Source organism: Lampetra fluviatilis, chromosome 82 (genome assembly GCF_964198595.1).
Source record: "Lampetra fluviatilis chromosome 82, kcLamFluv1.1, whole genome shotgun sequence".
NCBI lineage: Eukaryota > Metazoa > Chordata > Hyperoartia > Petromyzontiformes > Petromyzontidae > Lampetra > Lampetra fluviatilis.
In genome coordinates this window covers 442,962-464,950 of record NC_136356.1, presented here as the reverse complement: position 1 = coordinate 464,950, position 21,989 = coordinate 442,962, and the positions used below count along the sequence as shown (strand labels likewise).

Below are 21,989 nucleotides of genomic sequence, written 5' to 3'. Positions count from 1 at the left end.
AGAGGCAGCGACAGCTGCAGACAGAAAAAGAAGAATATCCACACCATCTACACGTCAGTATCGAGGCACAGAGGAATGCATATACACAGTCACACGTGACTTACACGTCTATAGTTATTCATATATTTATGATATAGTAAAAAAAAAGTGTCCCAAATTCATCACACGGGCTGTTATGGCACACAATGAGAGGCCAAATGGTCATAAACATGCCTGGAAGCCCTCGTATCTTCAAAATGAACGTTAACCCAAAACTCAGCACACAATTTCAGCTGTCTGGCTTCTAAATAAATGTTTATGAAAGCTAAATTCAGCTGACATAGCAAAGGGTGTTGCAAATAATACTATTTGTGTCATGCACAAATGCATACATTTAATGTTCAATCGCAACTTAGAGGTGTGAAGCCAGGCACAGATGTCCTTGATTGCTGGGATGAGCAGTTCCGACTTCAGCTGCTGCACGTGTGTGCTGTGATCACTTCCTGACTCCATTCTTACAAAGACTTCCAGAGGAAAACTAAAATAAACTACTGTTTTGATATAACCTCTGTGCTCAATAGAGTTAATAGACTTTACTGCAAATACAAACTTGACAATGTCACACACTCAGAGGTGGAGCCAGGATTTTCAGGTAGGGGGGGAAACCCCTCCAGCAATGAAAAATTACAGGAGTTGTTAGTAAGTAAGGAGTTGTTAGTGAGAAAGGAGTTGTTAGTAAGAAAGGACTTGTCCCTTGCTTTTCATTCGACGCGTGTGATCGTCATCGCGCTCGCTGAACGTGTTGATGCCTTCAGGAAAGAAAAATAAACTTTTGTATTTTGGGGGGGGGGGGGGGGGGGAAATGACCATGACGTATGTGGCGTCAACCCGCATCACACCTGAGCTAAGCGCTCTGCAATGCTTACCCCCCAACCACATGGCTCTTCGCGCGCCATACTTCTACAGCTGTTCACAGCGTGCCGGGAGATTTTAGGTGGCGCTTCGCTCCTAGCCGATTAAGTCAATGGCTTCTCGGAGTTTCAATCCTAATCCGTGCGAACAACGGGTACAACTGCCATCTTAAATATAAAACAGAACTTACACCTGTTTGTTTGTGTGAAGCAGCAAAAACTCTCCAACGCTGAGCTCTGGCGTCATGAAATTTCACAGCTTATGCTGTCTGGAATGTCTAAGCGAGCGCCACGTCATTCCCTTCCCGAGTGGCAAAAATCGACCTGACGTAGCAGTGGGTTCGAGTTGAATTTCCTTGAGTGAAAACATCCGATTTAGGTAAATTGAAGTGTTTCGGCTTCTTTCTTGCAAGCATCAATTTTTTCAGGGTTTTTCATTGAATTATGAGGGAATATTAAATTAATCCAAGACAAGAATCCAAGTCCCGGGCAAAGCCGGGTAGTGAAGCTAGTTACTAATAAACCCCAATGATCCTATCGAAATTACGGATTTCTATCGGATCGTTGGGGGGGCACGTGCCACCCTACCCCCACTGGCTCCACCACTGTCACACACTGGCAGCATGGTTCACAGGTGGTGGTGTGTCCAGACTCACGCCTGGCCACCTTCACCTGCTCAGCATTAATGCTTCCTCACTCCACGAAGTAATTCATTGAGGATCAACCAACACAGCCGAGGCTGCGTGTCTCTCTGTGGTGAGATGTTAACTACCTGTCCTGGCATACAGGAAGTCGTGGGTTCGATCCCGACCCTGACGCCTGCTGTATATTTGTAGTTTACGTGTCTCTCTCTCTCTCCCCGTGGTCGCGTGGATTTCCTTCCCGATCCCCGGGTTTCCCCTCCACATGTAGAGAGTGAACACCAATCTTAACTTGGAGCTTTCGTGACTGCAGGAATTATTCTTTGGTTCTTTCGGTAAAGTCACGTATAAAAAAAAAAAAAAAAATTAAATAATAGCATACGACGTTTCGATTGCAACACAAGCAATCATCATCAGGTATAATGAAATAGCGACATAAAATCTAACCAGAAAAAATTATAGACAGACATATAAGCAGACATATATCACCAAGATGCACACAGCGGGCAACACAAGTACAGAGAGGGGTGATCATCTCTGTGGGGTGGCCTTAAATAGACAGAGGGGGGCGGAGGCAGCGAGAGGGAGGGGTTAGAGACAACAAAAAGGGGTGAGCAGGCTTAGGGGGAGAAAGAAACACACTAAAATTAAATAACCCAGCAAAGTATCGAAATGTTATGTAAAACGACACAGAGAGTCGGTCAACACACAATTAACGCATAGCCTGGTCGATTACGTATTTCAAAGATTGCTAAGTTAGAATTTAAGTGTGAAAATTTCAAAGAAAGACAAAACATAAAAACAAGAGGTGAACACCGCCACGCGTCTAGAGTGAACACCGCCACACGTCTAGAGTGAACACCGCCACACGTCTATAGTGAACACCGCCACGTGTCTATAGTGAACACCTCCACGCGTCTAGAGTGAACACCTCCACGCGTCTATAGTGAACACCTCCACGTGTCTATAGTGAACACCGCCACGCGTCTAGAGTGAACACCTCCACGCGTCTATAGTGAACACCGCCACGTGTCTATAGTGAACACCGCCACGCGTCTAGAGTGAACACCGCCACGTGTCTATAGTGAACACCGCCACGCGTCTATAGTGAACACCTCCACGCGTCTATAGTGAACACCACCACGTGTCTATAGTGAACACCGCCACGCGTCTATAGTGAACACCTCCACGTGTCTATAGCGAACACCTCCACGCGTCTATAGTGAACACCGCCACGTGTCTATAGTGAACACCGCCACGCGTCTATAGTGAACACCTCCACGCGTCTATAGTGAACACCACCACGCGTCTATAGTGAACACCTCCACGCGTCTATAGTGAACACCACCACGTGTCTATAGTGAACACCTCCACGCGTCTAGAGTGAACACCGCCACGTGTCTATAGTGAACACCGCCACGTGTCTATAGTGAACACCTCCACGCGTCTAGAGTGAACACCTCCACGCGTCTATAGTGAACACCGCCACGTGTCTATAGTGAACACCGCCACGCGTCTAGAGTGAACACCGCCACGTGTCTATAGTGAACACCGCCACGCGTCTAGAGTGAACACCGCCACGCGTCTATAGTGAACACCGCCACGTGTCTATAGTGAACACCGCCACGCGTCTAGAGTGAACACCTCCACGCGTCTATAGTGAACACCGCCACGCGTCTAGAGTGAACACCGCCACGCGTCTAGAGTGAACACCTCCACGCGTCTAGAGTGAACACCGCCACGCGTCTATAGTGAACACCTCCACGTGTCTAGAGTGAACACCGCCACGTGTCTAGAGTGAACACCACCACGCGTCTAGAGTGAACACCGCCACGTGTCTATAGTGAACACCGCCACACGTCTATAGTGAACACCGCCACGTGTCTATAGTGAACACCGCCACGTGTCTATAGTGAACACCTCCACGTGTCTATAGTGAACACCGCCACGCGTCTAGAGTGAACACCGCCACGCGTCTAGAATGAACACCTCCACGCGTCTAGAGTGAACACCACCACGTGTCTAGAGTTAACACCGCCACGCGTCTAGAGTGAACACCGCCACGTGTCTATAGTGAACACCGCCACGCGTCTATAGTGAACACCTCCACGCGTCTATAGTGAACACCACCACGTGTCTATAGTGAACACCTCCACGCGTCTATAGTGAACACCACCACGCGTCTATAGTGAACACCTCCACGCGTCTATAGTGAACACCACCACGTGTCTATAGTGAACACCTCCACGCGTCTAGAGTGAACACCGCCACGTGTCTATAGTGAACACCGCCACGTGTCTATAGTGAACACCTCCACGCGTCTAGAGTGAACACCTCCACGCGTCTATAGTGAACACCGCCACGTGTCTATAGTGAACACCGCCACGCGTCTAGAGTGAACACCGCCACGTGTCTATAGTGAACACCGCCACGCGTCTAGAGTGAACACCGCCACGCGTCTATAGTGAACACCGCCACGTGTCTATAGTGAACACCGCCACGCGTCTAGAGTGAACACCTCCACGCGTCTATAGTGAACACCGCCACGCGTCTAGAGTGAACACCGCCACGCGTCTAGAGTGAACACCTCCACGCGTCTAGAGTGAACACCGCCACGCGTCTATAGTGAACACCTCCACGTGTCTAGAGTGAACACCGCCACGTGTCTAGAGTGAACACCACCACGCGTCTAGAGTGAACACCGCCACGTGTCTATAGTGAACACCGCCACACGTCTATAGTGAACACCGCCACGTGTCTATAGTGAACACCGCCACGTGTCTATAGTGAACACCTCCACGTGTCTATAGTGAACACCGCCACGCGTCTAGAGTGAACACCGCCACGCGTCTAGAATGAACACCGCCACGCGTCTAGAGTGAACACCACCACGTGTCTAGAGTTAACACCACCACATGTCTAGAGTGAACACCACCACGCGTCTAGAGTGAACACCGCCACGCGTCTAGAGTGAACACCGCCACGCGTCTAGAGTGAACACCGCCACGTGTCTAGAGTGAACACCGCCACGTGTCTAGAGTGAACACCGCCACGTGTCTAGAGTGAACACCGCCACGCGTCTAGAGTGAACACCGCCACGCGTCTAGAGTGAACACCGCCACGCGTCTAGAGTGAACACCGCCACGCGTCTAGAGTGAACACCACCACGTGTCTAGAGTGAACACCGCCACGCGTCTGGAGTGAACACCGCCACGCGTCTAGAGTGAACACCACCACGTGTCTAGAGTGAACACCGCCACGCGTCTAGAGTGAACACCACCACGTGTCTAGAGTGAACACCGCCACACGTCTAGAGTGAACACCGCCACGCTGTTGACGAGCCTCACCTTGTTGTTATTGTTGTTGTGGGCAGGTCGCTTCTGAAACCAAGAGCGGTACAGCAGCTCAAGCGGGCGTGGCCTGGTAAAAAATGAAAAAAAAAACGGTGTTAGTATAGAATATTTAAACAAAGGTACAAAGTGGCGATCCGGGTCAAGACAAATGAAACTAAGCGAGCGAATTGAAGCAAACGCGACCAGGCGAGGGCAGGAGGCAAGGCCCCGCGTTGTAAAGTTCCAAAGTGGACATCGCTTCCATGCTCACTGCTACTCAATTGACATCCCTACGAGAGAGAGAGCGAGGCTCTACCTCGGTACACAACAACAACAACCACCACAACAAGCACCACAACAACCACCACAACAACCACCACAACAACCACCACAACAACCACCACAACAACCACCACAACAACCACCACAACAACCACCACAACAACCACCACCACAATCACCACAACCGCGATAAGAATTTCTCACCTCGGATTTCATTGCACGGGCCGAGTGGCAACTTCCTGGTCCCTCGTGACGTCACGCGGCAGCAGGTGACATGACGTCACTTGCGTGTAAGATGACACTCCCCTCCCACAATGAGCGGCTCTCAACCTGCGACTTTCACGAATAAATTTTGTTAATGAGCCCCCAGTCACCGGGCGGAGCTTTGCCCAAATAAGGATTGGCACTGGAACAGATATCGGCAGCGGCCGAACGGAGGTGACGTCACGCTCAAAAGCGCGGTGGTCGGGATGGGGGACATGACGTCAATAGCGATGCACACCTCCCCCTGGCGTTTGACGCAGATGAGGTCACGCTGAGCGGTGACGTCAGAGGGCGGGGTCAGAGTTCAAGTTTGTTGTTGTTGGCAGTGTCGTGGTGAGCGCTGCGCTCCGCACCGACCAGCCGAGTTCCATTCCCGCTCGTGGCCAACACCGCCAGTGACGACTTTCTGAGCCGGTCCTGAGCCTCCCCTACGTCGACTTAGCCTCAAACGAGTACCCGGTGCGGTGTGTCAACATCGCCACTGGGGAGACAAAGGCGGCCGGGCGTGGTGCTGGCCACCCACCCCCTCGTGTGCCGTCCCACCCTTAATAGGTGCTCGCTAACAGCACTTGCCCCTACAGTCTGTTAAGGCTATACGGGGGGGTCTTTGTCTTTGTGTGTTGGGAGCAAGTTTGAGTGGCGTGTAGCCGTGGGAGTTGAACGGGCGCCTGCTGCTACTGACAGTCGTTGACTGCGGTTGGACAGACGCTGATAGACAGACACAGACAGACAAGACAGGCGGACAGACACAGACAAGAGGAACACAGAGACACAGAGACGACATAGACAGAGACAGGCAGAGAGACACAGGCAGAGAGACACACAGAGGCAAACAGAGAGACAGACGGACAGAGATGTTGAATCGAACACACTGAACTCGATCCATTGAAAGTTTCCTCGATCTTTGCCCATCCCCGGAAGTCGTTCTAGTTTCTATTTCATTGTGTGTAGTGTAAGCAATGTGGGATATCGATGTACACGGATATGAACAAGATCAGCAGACTAGACGTCTTTCATACTCTTTGGCTCTTTCAGTAAAGTCACGTATGTAGAACAAGTAAAATAATAATAAATATGAAGTATTAGAATGACGGCAGGAAACTCCTTGACGGGTAACACACTTTTATTAAATCTTGACTTGTCACGACACAACGAGTGGTCTCTATTTCTCGGACTACACACACTTCACTCGACACGTGTAGTTACTATTCCTCCGGCTACACACTGCACTCCGCCCCGTAACGTCCGTAGAGCCTACCAGCCCACCCCAGCTTGGGCGTGGGCCACAACCTCTGAGTCCCACGAGCCGGCCCTCTCACGGACGTTCGGCCCCGGGTCCCAGGGTTCCGCCGCTGGGTCACACAGAGTCCCGGTCCCTACAGGACAGCGGGACTAGGTACCGCAGGGCCCTAGCTCTTCATCCCCCGTCTTCAGTCTTCGCTGGTTACTCTCTCCCCGTGCGCCTGTGCGCATCCCCTTATATAGTCCCCGCTCACGGGAGACGGAGCGTATGCGGACCTCGACGTGAGCATCGCTCCTTAGTTGACCAATCACGACACGCTGTTCCTACGATCCGTTTTCCCCAGCGCGTATTACCACTACACAACCAATCACGCCGCGCTGCCACACGATCACTCCCTCTCACACGCGTCACCGGCACACAGCCAATCACTACCACATAACCCCCGACCCCGCGCTGACCCCTGATCCCTCACCATCAGCGCGCGTCACCAACACACACAGCCAATCACTACGCGCTGGCACACGATCCCCACCCCAGCGCGTATCACCACTACAAATAAATCACGTTTCGATCGCAACACGAGCGGTCGTCCTCAGGCGAAAACATCCAGACATTGTCGCGGCAGAAGTCACGCGAGCTACGGTACGTGTCAAAGATGAAGAGACCCCCCCCCCTCTCCCCACTGTGGCTCGCCCCGCTCAGCTGAGCATTGTTTGAATGCGGTGGGCTCACGAGAAATTGATTTCTGCAAGACGAAGGTACTTTGAAAACCCACTGGCGATACTCTTTTATATAAGCGCACAACTTCATCTGTGATGAACGCTGCACTTTCCGTCGTTTTCATGCAGAGGGCGCTATAACCCTACGCACCCCCTGCATGAACGACGGAGGCTCAAGGACAGACGTTCGATCACGTTGGAATCGATCTGCAGACGGCGGTCTTCTCGCACGGCCAGCTCTGTCACCTTTTCTCGATCCCGTGATCTCAATCAGATGAAAGTCCGCATCGAACCGCACACCCAGCAAGGCCATCTAATTCACGACAAGAGAAAATTCACACGAAATGTCGTTTTCAATGAATAAGCTTTTAATGAAGAAATACAATTATCTAATTAAAACATCAGACAAGTATTCAATCTAAATTATTGACAGGCATGTTAACAAAATTGAATTACTGCACTGCATTAGGTAACATCCTATTAACAAGAAGCTAATAAAAAAAATACGAAAAATCTTCTTAAGTGTATGTACAACATACTATATGCACCATTCAAAACGAGTAGGCCATTGCATGCTGGCGTCTGAGTCAACATTTATAAAATTCTAAACATTACCTACAAACTCCACAACTGAGATGCCACATCGACCATCGCCCCCGACTGACAGGCTCTTGTCCACATGCAGGCCGGTGCAGGGCCACCACCTTGTGCCACACAGGGGCAGCTGCTACTTGGGGATGCTCTTCGAGTGTTTGAGACGAGATACGATACAAAACTCCGAATTGCTGGGGCGATTAAGCAAGCACCATATAAATGCAATTCATAACAGTGAATGCTTGGGAGCTTATTGGCTCTCGCTCCTGGTTAGAGATCTCCCCAACACACAGGTCCACAAAAACTGGCCGCTCTTACCCTGCAGGTTGCACCTAGGAACTGAGTGTTCAACTTCACATTCTTGTCATTAAAGGCCTGTGATAAAGGTGCATCTATTGGAGCGGCATCGTCTAAGGCAGTGGTTCTTAACCTTGTTGGAGGTACTGAACCCCACCAGTTTCATATGCGCATTCACCGAACCCTTCTTAATTGGAAAAATAAAATATTTTTTCAAATTCAAAACATAAGTACATGTTTTACTGGTGCACAATCATATGAGTCAGGTGTGTGTCTTAACCTCCGCCGAACCCCTGGGGCTCGATCGAACCCAGGTTAAGAACCACTGGTCTAAGGCTTACGCATCTCCCGGGTCTCCATTTGACTTTGTATTGTCTCGGAGGAAGTCCACCCACACCTCCACTTCCACAAACTGCTGGGAGTTGCCTCGCTCTGCCTCACAGTCAGAATTCTCCTCCTGCTTCACGTTGCCTCCATCGATGTGAAGGTCCGATTTGGGAGTTGAATCTTCATATTCACATTTTACCTTCACTTCTTCACATTTCACCTTCACCTCTTCATATTTCACCTTGATTTCTTTGAAAGTGTCCAAGCTGGGATTTTCTTCCGGTTCTTGTTTGATGAGGGATGGGCTCATTGCAGCACTTTGACTTTCACAAGCTGAATTCACACTCCACTCCTGGTGGATCTTTTGATGCTTGTGTGTTCTCTGGTGTCTTTGAAGATGTGGTGACCATGCAAACGCCTTCCCACACACACTGCACTTGAAGGGTTTCTCTCCCGTGTGTGTTCTCTTGTGTGCTACAACAAGAGTAGATGAATCTGAAAACGCCTTCCCACACACACTGCACTTGAAGGGTTTCTCTCCCGTGTGTGTTCTCTGGTGTGCTACAAGAGTAGATGACTGTGAAAATGCCTTCCCACACACACTGCACTTGAAGGGTTTCTCTCCCATGTGTGTTCTCTGGTGTGCTACAAGAGCAGATGAACGTGCAAACACCTTCCCACACACACTGCACTTGCAGGGTTTCTCTCCCATGTGTGTTCTCTTGTGTTTTACAAGAGTAGATGAATCTGAAAACGCCTTCCCACACACACTGCACTTGATGGGTTTCTCTCCCGTGTGTGTTCTCTTGTGTGTCACAAGAGCAGATGACTGTGCAAACGCCTTCCCACACACACTGCACTTGAAGGGTTTCTCTCCCGTGTGTGTTCTCTGGTGTGCTACAAGAGCAGATGACTGTGCAAACGCCTTCCCACACACACTGCACTTGAAGGGTTTCTCTCCCTTGTGTGTTCTCTGGTGTGTTACAAGATCATATGACTGTGCAAACGCCCTCCCACACACACTGCACTTGAAGGGTTTCTCTCCTGTGTGAGTTCTCTGGTGTGTTACAAGATCATATGACTGTGCAAACGCCCTCCCACACACACTGCACTTGAAGGGTTTCTCTCCTGTGTGAGTTCTCTGGTGCCGTGTCAAATGTTCAGGACGATCCGTGCTGTATGCACACTGGTCGCATTGATGCCTTTTTGCACCGAGCTGCGCCGAGTGCCTTTGCTCCATGAGACCAATTCTGCAGAGGCAGCGACAGCTGCAGACAGAAACAAAGAATATCCACACCATCTACACGTCAGTATCGAGGCACAGAGGAATGCATATATACACAGTCACACGTGACTTACACGTCTATAGTTATTCATATATTTATGATATAGTAAAAAAGTGTCCCAAATTAATCACATGGGCTGTTATGGCACACAATGAGAGGGCAAATGGTTATAACCGTGCCTGGAAGCCCTCGTATCTTCAAAATGAACGTTAACCTAAAACTCAGCACACAATTTCAGCTGTCTGGCTTCTAAATAAATGTTTATGAAAGCTAAATTCAGCTGACATAACAATGGGTGTTGAAAATAATACTATTTGTGTTATGCACAAATGCATAAATTAATGTTCAATCGCAATTTAGAGGTGTGAAGCCAGGCACAGATGTCCTTGATTGCTCGGATGAGCAGTTCCGACTTAAGCTGCTGCACGTGTTTGCTGTGATCACTTCCTGACTCCATTCTTACAAAGAGTTCCAGAGGAAAACTAAAATAAACTACTGTTTTGATATAACCTCTGTGCTCAATAGAGTTAATAGACTTTACTGCAAATACAAACTTGACACTGTCACACACTCAGAGGTGGAGCCAGGATTTTCAGGTAGGGGGAGGAAACCCCTCCAGCAATGAAAAATTACAGGAGTTGTTAGTAAGTAAGGAGTTGTTAGTGAGAAAGGAGTTGTTAGTAAGAAAGGACTTGTCCCTTGCTTTTCATTCGACGCGTGTGATCGTCATCGCGCTCGCTGAATGTGTTGATGCCTTCAGGAAAGAAAAATAGACTTTTGTATTTTGGGGGGGGGGGGGGGGAAATGACCATGACGTATGTGGCATCAACCCGCATCGCACCTGAGCTAAGGGCTCTGCAATGCTTACCCCCCTACCACATGGCTCTTCGCGCGCCGTACTTCTACAGCTGTTCACAGCGTGCCGGGAGATTTTAGGTGGCGCTTCGCTCCTGGCCGATTAAGTCATTGGCTTCTCGGAGTTTCAATACAAATCCGTGTGAAGAACAGGTACAACTGCCATCTTAAATATATAGCAGAACTTACACCTGTTTGTTTGTGTGAAACAGCAAAAACTCTCCAACGCTGAGCTCTGGCGTCATGAAATTTTCACAGCTTATGCTGTCTGGAATTTCTAAGCGAACGCCACGTCATTCCCTTCCCGAGTGGCAAAAATCGACCTGACGTAGCAGTGGGTTCAGGTTGAATTTCCTTGAGTGAAAACATCCGATTTAGGTAAATTGAAGTGTTTCGGCTTCCTTCTTGCAAGCATCAATTTTTTCAGGGTTTTTCAGTGAATTATGAGGGAATATTAAATTAATCCAAGACAAGAATCCAAGTCCCGGGCAAAGCCGGGTAGTGAAGCTAGTTACTAATAAACCCCAATGATCCTATCGAAATTAGGGATTTCTATCGGATCGTTGGGGGGGCACGTGCCACCCCACCCCCACTGGCTCCACCACTGTCACGGTTCACAGGTGGTGGTGTGTCCAGACCCATGCCTTGCCACCTTCACCTGCTCAGTATTAATGCTTCCTCACTCCACCAAGTAATTAATTGAGGATCAACCAACACAGCCGAGGCTGCGTGTCTCTCTGTGGTGAGATGTTAACTACCTGTCCTGGCATACAGGAAGTCGTGGGTTCGATCCCGACCCTGACGCCTGCTGTATATTTGTAGTTTACGTGTCTCTCTCTCTCCCCGTGGTCGCATGGATTTCCTTCCCGATCCCCGGGTTTCCCCTCCACATGTAGAGAGTGAACACCGCCACGCGTCTAGAGTGAACACCGCCACGCGTCTAGAGTGAACACCGACACACATCTAGAGTGAACACCGCCACACGTCTAGAGCGAACACCGCCACGCGTCTAGAGCGAACACCGCCACGTGTCCAGAGTGAACACCGCCACACGTCTAGAGCGAACACCGCCACACGTCTAGAGCGAACACCGCCACGCGTCTAGAGCGAACACCGCCACGTGTCTAGAGTGAACACCGCCACGCGTCTAGAGTGAACACCACCACGCGTCCAGAGTGAACACCGCCACACATCTAGAGTGAACACCGCCACACGTCTAGAGCGAACACCGCCACGCGTCTAGAGCGAACACCGCCACGTGTCCAGAGTGAACACCGCCACACGTCTAGAGCGAACACCGCCACACGTCTAGAGCGAACACCGCCACGCGTCTAGAGCGAACACCGCCACGTGTCTAGAGTGAACACCGCCACGCGTCCAGAGTGAACACCGCCACGCGTCTAGAGTGAACACCGCCACGCGTCCAGAGTGAACACCGCCACGCATCTAGAGTGAACACCGCCACGCGTCTAGAGTGAACACCACCACGCGTCCAGAGTGAACACCGCCACGCATCTAGAGTGAACACCGCCACGTGTCTAGAATGAACACCGCCACGCGTCTAGAGTGAACACCACCACACGTCTAGAGTGAACACCACCACGCGTCTAGAGTGAACACCACCACGCGTCTAGAGTGAACACCACCACGCGTCTAGAGTGAACACCGCCACGCGTCTAGAGTGAACACCACCACGTGTCTAGAGTGAACACCGCCACGCGTCCAGAGTGAACACCGCCACGCATCTAGAGTGAACACTGCCATGTGTCTAGAGTGAACACCACCACGCGTCTAGAGTGAACACCACCACGCGTCTAGAGTGAACACCGCCACGCGTCTAGAGTGAACACCACCACGCGTCTAGAGTGAACACCGCCACGCGTCTAGAGTGAACACCACCTAACCTATGCCGTTACTGGCAAAATTGTCCCAATTTTTCTAGTTTTATTTTTAAACAAAAAGTGCATTTATTGGTTGTGTTTAGCCTGAGTAGCCTATATATTACGTAAAAAAGTGGGGAATTTGATACATTAAATTTTCGAATATAAAAAAATGAATCGGCATACTGTGCCAATTTTAGCCGAAATAAGCCCAACTTTCACAGCTTTATTTTTGGACAATAGTTCATTCCTCTATTGTATTTAGCCTTAGTATGCTATGTATTAGATTAAAAGTGGGAAATTTCACGATGAAATGTTCACGTCCCGTTTTTGGCCAATATTGGCCAAATTTTTCCAGCTTTATTTTTCAACAAAAGTGCAATCCTCGTGTGTTTAGCCTTAGTATCCTATATATAGCGTTAAAAAGTGCGAAATTTCACCATGAAATGTTTAAGTGAAAAAAGAAAATCGGCATACTATGCCGTTTTTGGCTAAATTTGGACACATTTTTACAGCTGTATTTTTAAACCAAACGTACATTCCTCGGTTGTGTTTAGCCTGAGTAGCCTATATATTACATTAAGAGGGAAATTTCACAATGAAATTTTCAGGTCCCATAAAGAAATCGGCACACTCACGTATGCCATTTTTGGCCAAAATTGGGCGAATTTTCATAGCTAAACTTTTCAAAGAAAAAGTTAATTCCTCTTTTTTGATTAGCATTAGTATGCTGTATTATTACTATAAAGGTTTGATATTTCATGATGACATTTTCACTTCCTAAAAATTAAATTGACATAACATTTTTTGGCTAAAAAACAAATAGGCATACTAACCTATGCAGTTTTTGGACATAATTGGGTTAGAGTTAGGCTTAGCAATTAGGGTTAGGGTTTAAGGTTAGGCGTTAGGGGTAGGGTTAGGGATAGGGTTAGGGCTCGATTATTCCAACTCACTACTCTCCGGGACATCTGGCAAAAACATTACCAAGCTGATGCGTGTACAAAATTATTTTACTGGCGTCATGACGGGTACTGCAAAATCCGACCATGTCTGTCCAGTGCTCACCGAACTGCATTGGCTTCCTGTTGCCGAACTCATACAGTATAAGATTGCACTCATTACATACAAAGCGCTGGCCACAAGTGAACCCCAATACCTTGCTGGTATCATCAAAGAGCATCAACCATCACGCAAACTCCGGTCATCCTCGTAGCAGCTTTTGGCTAGTCATCGAACAAAGACGGTCGCTGCATTGCACGCTTTCAGATGCACTTCTGCAGCCGTCTGGAATGTTCTTCCCTCCGAGATTAAGAAGTCACTGGAGCTACGCATTTTTAAAATCTAGGTTGAAAATATATTTTCTTTAGAACTGCTTTTCGTGCTTAGTTTGGTGTCCCTCCCCGGCACCTCCGATGACCATGGTTGGCTATGTACGGTGTGAAAGAAGTTCAACATACACACCAACATGGACACTCGCTAAATATACTAACCAACATGGACACTCACTAAAATAACTTAACCAACATGGACACTCGCTAAATAAGCTAACCATCATGGACACTCGCTAAATAACCTAACCATCATGGACACTCGCTAAATAACCTAACCAACATGGACACTCGCTAAATAACCTAACCATCATGGACACTCGCAAAATAACCTAACCAACATGGACACTCGCTAAATAACCTAACCATCATGGACACTCGCTAAATAACTTAACCAACATGGACACTCGCTAAATAACTTAACCATCATGGACACTCGCTAAATAACTTAACCAACATGGACACTCGCTAAATAAGTTAACCATCATGGACACTCGCTAAATAACCTAACCATTATGGACACTCGCTAAATAACCTAACCAACATGGACACTCGCTAAATAACCTAACCATCATGGACACTCGCTAAATAACCTAACCAACATGGACACTCGCTAAATATACTAACCAACATGGACACTCGCTAAATAACCTAACCATCATGGACACTCGCTAAATGACCTAACCAACATGGACACTCGCTAAATAACCTAACCAACATGGACACTCGCTAAACAACGTAACCAACATGGTACTGTAGCGCCACCGTGTGGTCACGTGGTACCACTGCAGCGCCTGGCGCGTTGACAGCAGCAGTGGCGCTGTGCGGCGTCTTCACGGCTTCATTGCAGCCAACCCGCTTGGGACTAACGCCAGGACGCAGCAGCAGCAGCAACTCACAACTGCGGGAACGCGCGGGGTGACGCCTGACAGCGGCAACTGCTGGCGAACTGTGTTGGCCTGTACTGCACATGTCCACCAAGATGGCAGACGTAACCACGAATTAAATACCAGCCAAGTTTGGTGGCGATTGCTTTCACGGTGTGGATTTGTATTTGGAACATACTTTCATTTTCATACATGGAAGTGTCGGAGATTGAATAACAAAAATACACGTTACATGGAGTTACTATTTTTTTAATATGAAGAACACAGGTGCTGAGAGAAATTAGAAAGGGGAAGAGATAATTAAGGAAGTGGCACTGTCGATGTAATGAACGAGGGCGCAGCGAGCAGTAGAGGCCAGGTGGTGAACGAGAGTCGTGACAGGCGGCTAGAGGATGATTGATGGGAAGGCGCGTGCGGAGCGAGGCGTCACGTGGGGGGAGGTTGAGGGCGGGGCGGGGCGGGGCGGGGCGGGGCGGGGCGGGGCGGGGCGGGGCGGGGCGGGGCGGGGCGGGGATTCCCACGCAGGGCGCCATCTCGGCTGGGCACCGCGTGGAGGACGCGTGGTTCTTGTGGCGTCGTTGAATTCGTCTTCAACTACCGATCACAGCTGCTCCATGTGGCTTAGCAGCTCCTCAAGGTGGATCACCAGCTCGACCATATGGCTTACCAGCTCGTCAAGGTGGATTCCCAGCTCCTCAAGGTGAGTTGCCAGCTCATTCAGTGGAATTTTTTTTGTCAAACACAGTTACGCGGCCTGTCTTGTGTTTAGAGTTAGTAATAGCCTAGATTCGTAGACCGTCGCTTTTTTAAGTGTAACATTTAAGCTATTTAAGTGCAAAATCCTCTCATTGTTTTTCATTGTAATGAGGCGAGGAGGAGACTGTAACACGTTCCCAAGAGGGATGAAGTTTTAAATCGTGCGTCAACACGTGTTTAGATTGCTGCCTGCGTGGTGATTATCGGCAGCCTGTATGTAATTCAGGCGAGTCCGTGCTCTGAATATTGAGTTTTTGCGAGGTTTTTTCAAATATACTTCCCTACGATCGATTTCGTTTATTTTGTGTAATCTGACAGTGATTGTCAACTCCCCCCCCCCCCCGCAATCATTTCCCGAAATATATTTCAGAACAAACGTTAAGGTGCAAAGTTGACAATTTGTCAATACAAAAGAGGGTTGGGTTTGGGTTGGTTTAGGGTTAGCGGTTAAGGGTTAGGGTCAGGGGGGTTAGGGTTTAGGGATAGGGTTAGTATGATATATGTAGATTAAAAGTCAGACATTTCACGATGAAATGTTCAAGTAAATATTAAAATTGGTATACTAACTCATGCCGTTTTTAGCCAAAATTAGCAAAATTTTTACATCTTTATTTTTCAACAAAAGTTCATTCCTGTTTTGTATTTAGCCGTAGTATGCTATATATTACATTAAAAGTGACAAATTTAACGATTGCATTTTCACATCTCTAAAAAATATCAGCATACTAACCTATGCAGTTTATTTGATAAAATGAGCCAAATTTTCACATCTTAATTTTCCAAGAAAAGTTAATTCCTCCTTTATGTTTAGCATTAGTATGCTATATATTACATTAAAAGTGAGACATTTCACGATTACATTTTCACGTCTCAAAAAGAAAATCAGCATACTATCTTATACAGTTTTTTTTCCAAAATGAGCCAAATTTCCATAGCTTTATTTTTTAACAAAAAGTGCATTCCTCTATTGTGTTTGCTGTAGTATGCTACGTATTACGTACAAAATTGAAAATTTCACGATAAAATTTTCACCTCAGGTATGCCAAGAAAATCATCATACCTTCTTTGCCATAAAGCAAATTGGCATACTAGCCTATGCCGTTTATGGACAAAATTGTGTAAGGGTTTGGGTGAGGGTTAGGATTAGGGGTTAGGGTTAGTGGTTAGGGGTTAGGGCTAGGAGTTAGTGGTTGGGGGTTAGGGTTAAGGTAGTTAGGGTCCAGGTCGATGTTAAGGGTTAGGGTCATGGTTGGATTAGGGTTAGAGTTCAGGGTTAGGGTTAGGCATTAGGGTTAGGGTCAAGTTCAGGGGGTTAGGGTTAAGGGTTAGTATGACAACTGCAGTGCCTCGGCACGATAACAGCAGCAGTGGCACTGTGTGGTGTCTTCACGGCTTCATTGCAGCCAACCGTACTTCGGACAAACGCCAGGACGCCACATCACCAGCGACTCACAACTACGAATTGATTGCTTGTGATACTGCACTTGTCCACCAGAGGGGACACGTAACACGTCAAGCGCGGTAAAAATAATATTTAAAACAACTTTTTTTTAAACACGCTTTTATGAAATGTACGAGTAATGACAGAACTCCACGACTCCAGGAAGTGGCCCTGAAGCTTTCCAAAATGTAAGGGACCGTGGCCAATTACAGCCAATGTCAGTTGACCGTGGACAATTAGACCCAAGCCAAAACATAACATATAAAAAATATTGTTTAAAAATAAATAAAAAATTATGATAGAATATAGTATTTGTCATTAGTTTGACATAAGTATACCAAGTTTGCAGTCGATACCACATTGGGAAGTGGGTTAAAATTGAGTTACAAGATTTGAGGATACGACAACGACGACAACAACAACAGACAGAGTGAGTTAAAAGAAAGCGTGTAAAAACGAAACTATCCGGCCGATTTGCACTGCAATGCTTTATTTCTTTACGGATTTTCAAATAACAAACTACTGCATTGACATCCCAAGCTGTCCCATACATTTAGACCATTGAATATTTGGTGAACATCGGTGCTGAAATAGTGAAACGCACTGCATTCTCAAACAGTGCGCTTCAAATCGGCAACAATCACACCCATCATCGACTTCAATGCAAAATGCCGCCACGGTTCCACAAGTCACACAAGCAAGTGGTGTGTGCCCTTCGACTCTACTCGACAGTCGCGCCATATACGATTCAACTCATCTCGCTGAGATGCGTTTAAAGGCATATTTGAGGCATCTCACTTGCAACCCTAAGAAGTCCTAAATCCAAAGCAGGAGTCTCAATTCCAAATCTCGGAGTTCCGATTCTTCATGCGGGAATGTGAACACCAAGGAAGTGGTTGTGGGGCTCCCGGAAATGGAATAGGGACTCCCAAAATAATCCATATACAGTACCCTGTTAGCCTAGTTAGGGTTATGGTAAACGGTTAGGGGTCAATGAGAAGTGAATTCCTCCATTGAATTGTCTTACAATGCTGTATATACAATAAAAACTGGGCAATTTAACATGTATATTTTTTGGGTGAAAAAATCGACATAGCAGTCAAATACACTAAATGCATGTGGAGGGAAGAACATGCAAACTATGAACATACAGCAGTTGTGAGGGACGGGGTTCAACTTACGACTTCCTGTATACCAGGCAAGGTAGTTACATTCTTGCCACTCTGAATTCCTCCATTGACGTTAGTCTCACTACGTGATGGATGAAGCAAAAACTGTAAAATTAAAGGTACTACGTGTTTTTTTGCAAAAAATAGCCACATTTATAAATAACGCGATCTAAACCCAAAAACGTTGATTATGAATAACATTGGTCGCGAAAGCCTACGTGTTAAACCAAATTTTTGACTTGCAATTTTTTAATTAGAAGCTCATTCCTCCAATGCCTTTAGTCATACTATGCTATATATGAAATGAAATTTGGTGATTATACAAATACAGTGATACCTCGGTTCACGAAGTTAATTTGTGAACTGACTCTGGTCGCGAACCGAATTGGTCGTGAACCGAGGCACATTTTCCCATAGGGTTCAATGTAAATCCGATTAATCCGTTCTGACCTTTTTTGTTTGTTTTTGAAGCACATAAATATGAAACAAATTACAATACACATTAGTACTGTACAGTATAGTAATGTATAACGAGAGAACACTAACCTTGCTTGAGATGACTTTTGGCATTGAGGAAGGCAGGTGGGAGGCGGGTGGGAGGCGGTTATTGTTTGGAGGGAGAGTCCCCCCTCCATAAGGACATCAGGGGGATCTCCTTCAGGGGTTTCCTCTCTCCTTTGTCTCCTAGCTGCAGGCTCAGTTTTGCTGAAAAATCTGTCCAATGTCAATGTCTCTTCCTGCGCTGCATAACCCTCCAGGAAATGAGAGACCACATTATCATTCATGAGATTTAACACTCTGTTCGTGACAGTTATGTTGGGGTGGTGCTTTTCAAAAAAGTCATGGCACTCATTCCATTTTTGCATAATGGATTTCATGGCATCACTGCTAACCTCCTCCCTTTCTTCCTCTGTTGACTTTGCCATCTTGTACTCTAAGGCCAGATCAGTCACACGAATACCACTGTCATGCTTTTCTACAATTTCCTTCTTCAGCTCAATGGTTATTTTCTTCACAACCTTGCTGTCACCTTTACTACTGCTCTGCACTTTATTTTTGCCACCATGCTTGCGCTGCACATTCTTGTCACCTGCATTTTCACTTTGCACATTGTCACTTGCATTTCCACTTGGCACATTGTCACTTGCATTTCCACTTTGCACATTGTCACCTGCATTGCTGTTCTTGTCACCTTCATTGCTGCTCCGCACTTTCTTCTTTCCACCATGCTTCTTGTGAGCCATATTGGGAGTCCAGTACAGTAAGCACTCAACGGGTGAACTGTACAATACAGTACAGTAAGTACAGTATTGTACAGTACAGTAGTACAGTACAGTACTGTATGTGCTAAAAAGCACACCAAAAAGCAAAAAGTCACTGAAAGTGTCTTCACAGTACTCACAGTACTTCTTTCTGTGTCTCTTCTTCTCTCCACGATCTTCCTACAGGAAGTCACGACCATGTGACAGCCTGGAAATAGCATTAAAATGGCCGCGGCTCCTGTTCGTGAACCGAAGCGGAGTTTGTGAACCGGAGCATATTTTTATGAACTTTTCTGTTCGTGAACCAAGTTGTTCGTGAATAGAAGCGTTCACTGTATATTTTTTCTCGAGAAAAAAATCGACAATTTAATTAGGGATAGGTTTAGCTTTTGGGGTTATGAAGGTGCAAAGTTGACCATTGTTCAATGCAATTTCCCATTGGAAAAAGTCTTAATTGTTGCAAAACATTTCTAAAAAGCCCTTATTTTGCTTGTCAATAGCACTGCAACCAAAAGACACAGAGAGCCAGTTGTATTTCCTGATTGCAGAATATGTAGGCGACAAATTGTCCAGAGGTTTGACAAAAAACATTTCCAAAGCATTTGCAATTTCTGCGCCCCAGAATTGTACGAAAAACATACTTAAACATGCGTTGTGTCGACTGAGGCACGCACACACCCCGTTGTAGGAGGAATTGCGTTTATGAAACAATTCAATGTACACCGGCTTCTGTTGCTAAGTGTGGCTAACTTGTTCTAGGCTTTCATCTTCTTGGTTCTTTCGGTAAAGTCACGTAGAAGGGAAGTAATAAAATAATAAAAATAAAACATAATAAAATAATTCTCACGACGTTTCGGCCACAACGCAAGCAGCCGTCCTCAGGTGAAGACTAGGTCTGTCGGGGAGACGTAATAATTCTCACGACGTTTGGGCCACAACGCAAGCAGCCGTCCTCAGGTCTGTCTGTCTCCCCTCAGGTGAAGACTAGGTCTGTCTCCCCGACAGACCTAGTCTTCACCTGAGGACGGCTGCTTGCGTTGTGGCCGAAACATCGTGAGAATTATTTTATTATGTTTTATTTTTATTATTTTATTACTTCACTTCTACGTGACTTTACCGGAAGAACCAAGAAGATGAATCCCTGCAGTCACGGAAGCTTTAAATCGAAAAATTGTTCTAGGCTGCTCACTATGTTGCGTGTCTGTTCCCTCTCTTGATCCCCGAACGAGCCCCGAATCCCCCTCGCGCTCCCCCTTCATCCCTTTGCCCCGGCCCCGCCTCTTGCTGTATCAAGGACGGCACCCCCGCTTCAGGTCACGTGCCCTCGACCATGTGGATTACCAGCTCGTGTTGTGGATTACCAGCTCGTTCATGTGGATTACCAGCTCGTTCATGTGGATTACCAGCTCGTTCATGTGAATTACCAGCTCGTTCATATGGATTACCAGCTCGACCATGTGGATTAGCAGCTCGTTCATGTGCATTACTAGCTCGTTCATGTGCATTACCAGCTCGACCATGTGGATTACCAGCTCGTTCATGTGCATTACCAGCTCGTTCATGTGGATTACCAGCTCGACCATGTGGATTACCAGCTCATTCATGTGCATTACCAGCTCGTTCATGTGGATTACCAGCTCGTTCATGTGGATTACCAGCTCGTGCATGTGCATTACCAGCTCGTTCATGTGGATTACCAGCTCGTTCATGTGAATTACCAGCTCGTTCATATGGATTACCAGCTCGTCAAGGTGGATTCCCAGCCCCTCAAGGTGAGTTACCAGCTCATTCGGTAGAAATGTTTTTGCAAACACAAAGTTACGAGGCCTATCTTGTGTTTAGAGTTAGTGTAATAGCTAGACTCGTAGAACTTTGCTTTTGTAAGCAAAACATTTAAGCAATTTTAAGCGCAAAATCCTCAGATTGTTTTTCATTGTAATGAGGCGAGGAGGAGGCTGTAACACATCCCCAAGAGAGATGAAGTTTAAAATCGCGCGTCAACACGTGTTTAGATTGCGGCCTGTGTGGTGATTATCGGCAGCCTGCATGTAATTTAGGCGAGTCCATGCTCGTTCAATATAGATTTTTTGCGAGGTTATAAGGTGCAAAGTTGACCATTTGTCAATACATTTTCCCATAGGAAAAGTCAAACCTGAAGGAAAACATGACTAAAAAGCCTTTATTTTGCTTGTCAATAACACTGCAACCAAAAGACATTGCGTCAGTTTTTACATTTTCTGACTGCACTATTTGTAGGCTACAAATTGAATAAAAATATTTCCACCGTGAAATGAGCCCCCCAAAAGCATTTGCAATTTCTACATCCAATAATTGTACTAAAAACATAGGCAAACATAGGATAGCATTGGGGGGATTTATTTACTTTCCAAAATCCCTTTACTCAAATAAATAAAGTAGAGCAACTGAAATGATAACAATCATTGTGGCATGCAAGCCAAACATTCAATTAAATCAAGGCTATGGGTTGAGGTGGTTATATGTGCATTACAGATTAGGGTCAGGGTTAGTCACG

General features: G+C 46.8%; 1 protein-coding gene across 1 annotated transcript in view; it reads right to left on the bottom strand.

Annotated features, from left to right (window-relative positions):
• LOC144953753 (uncharacterized) overlaps positions 1-21,989 on the bottom strand; it is a 102,561-nt gene that overhangs the window by 16,987 nt on the left and 63,585 nt on the right. Inside the window, 1 exon segment of the mRNA XM_078884348.1 lies at positions 9,006-9,747. Within this exon segment, the coding sequence (XP_078740474.1) occupies positions 9,006-9,747 (742 nt within the window).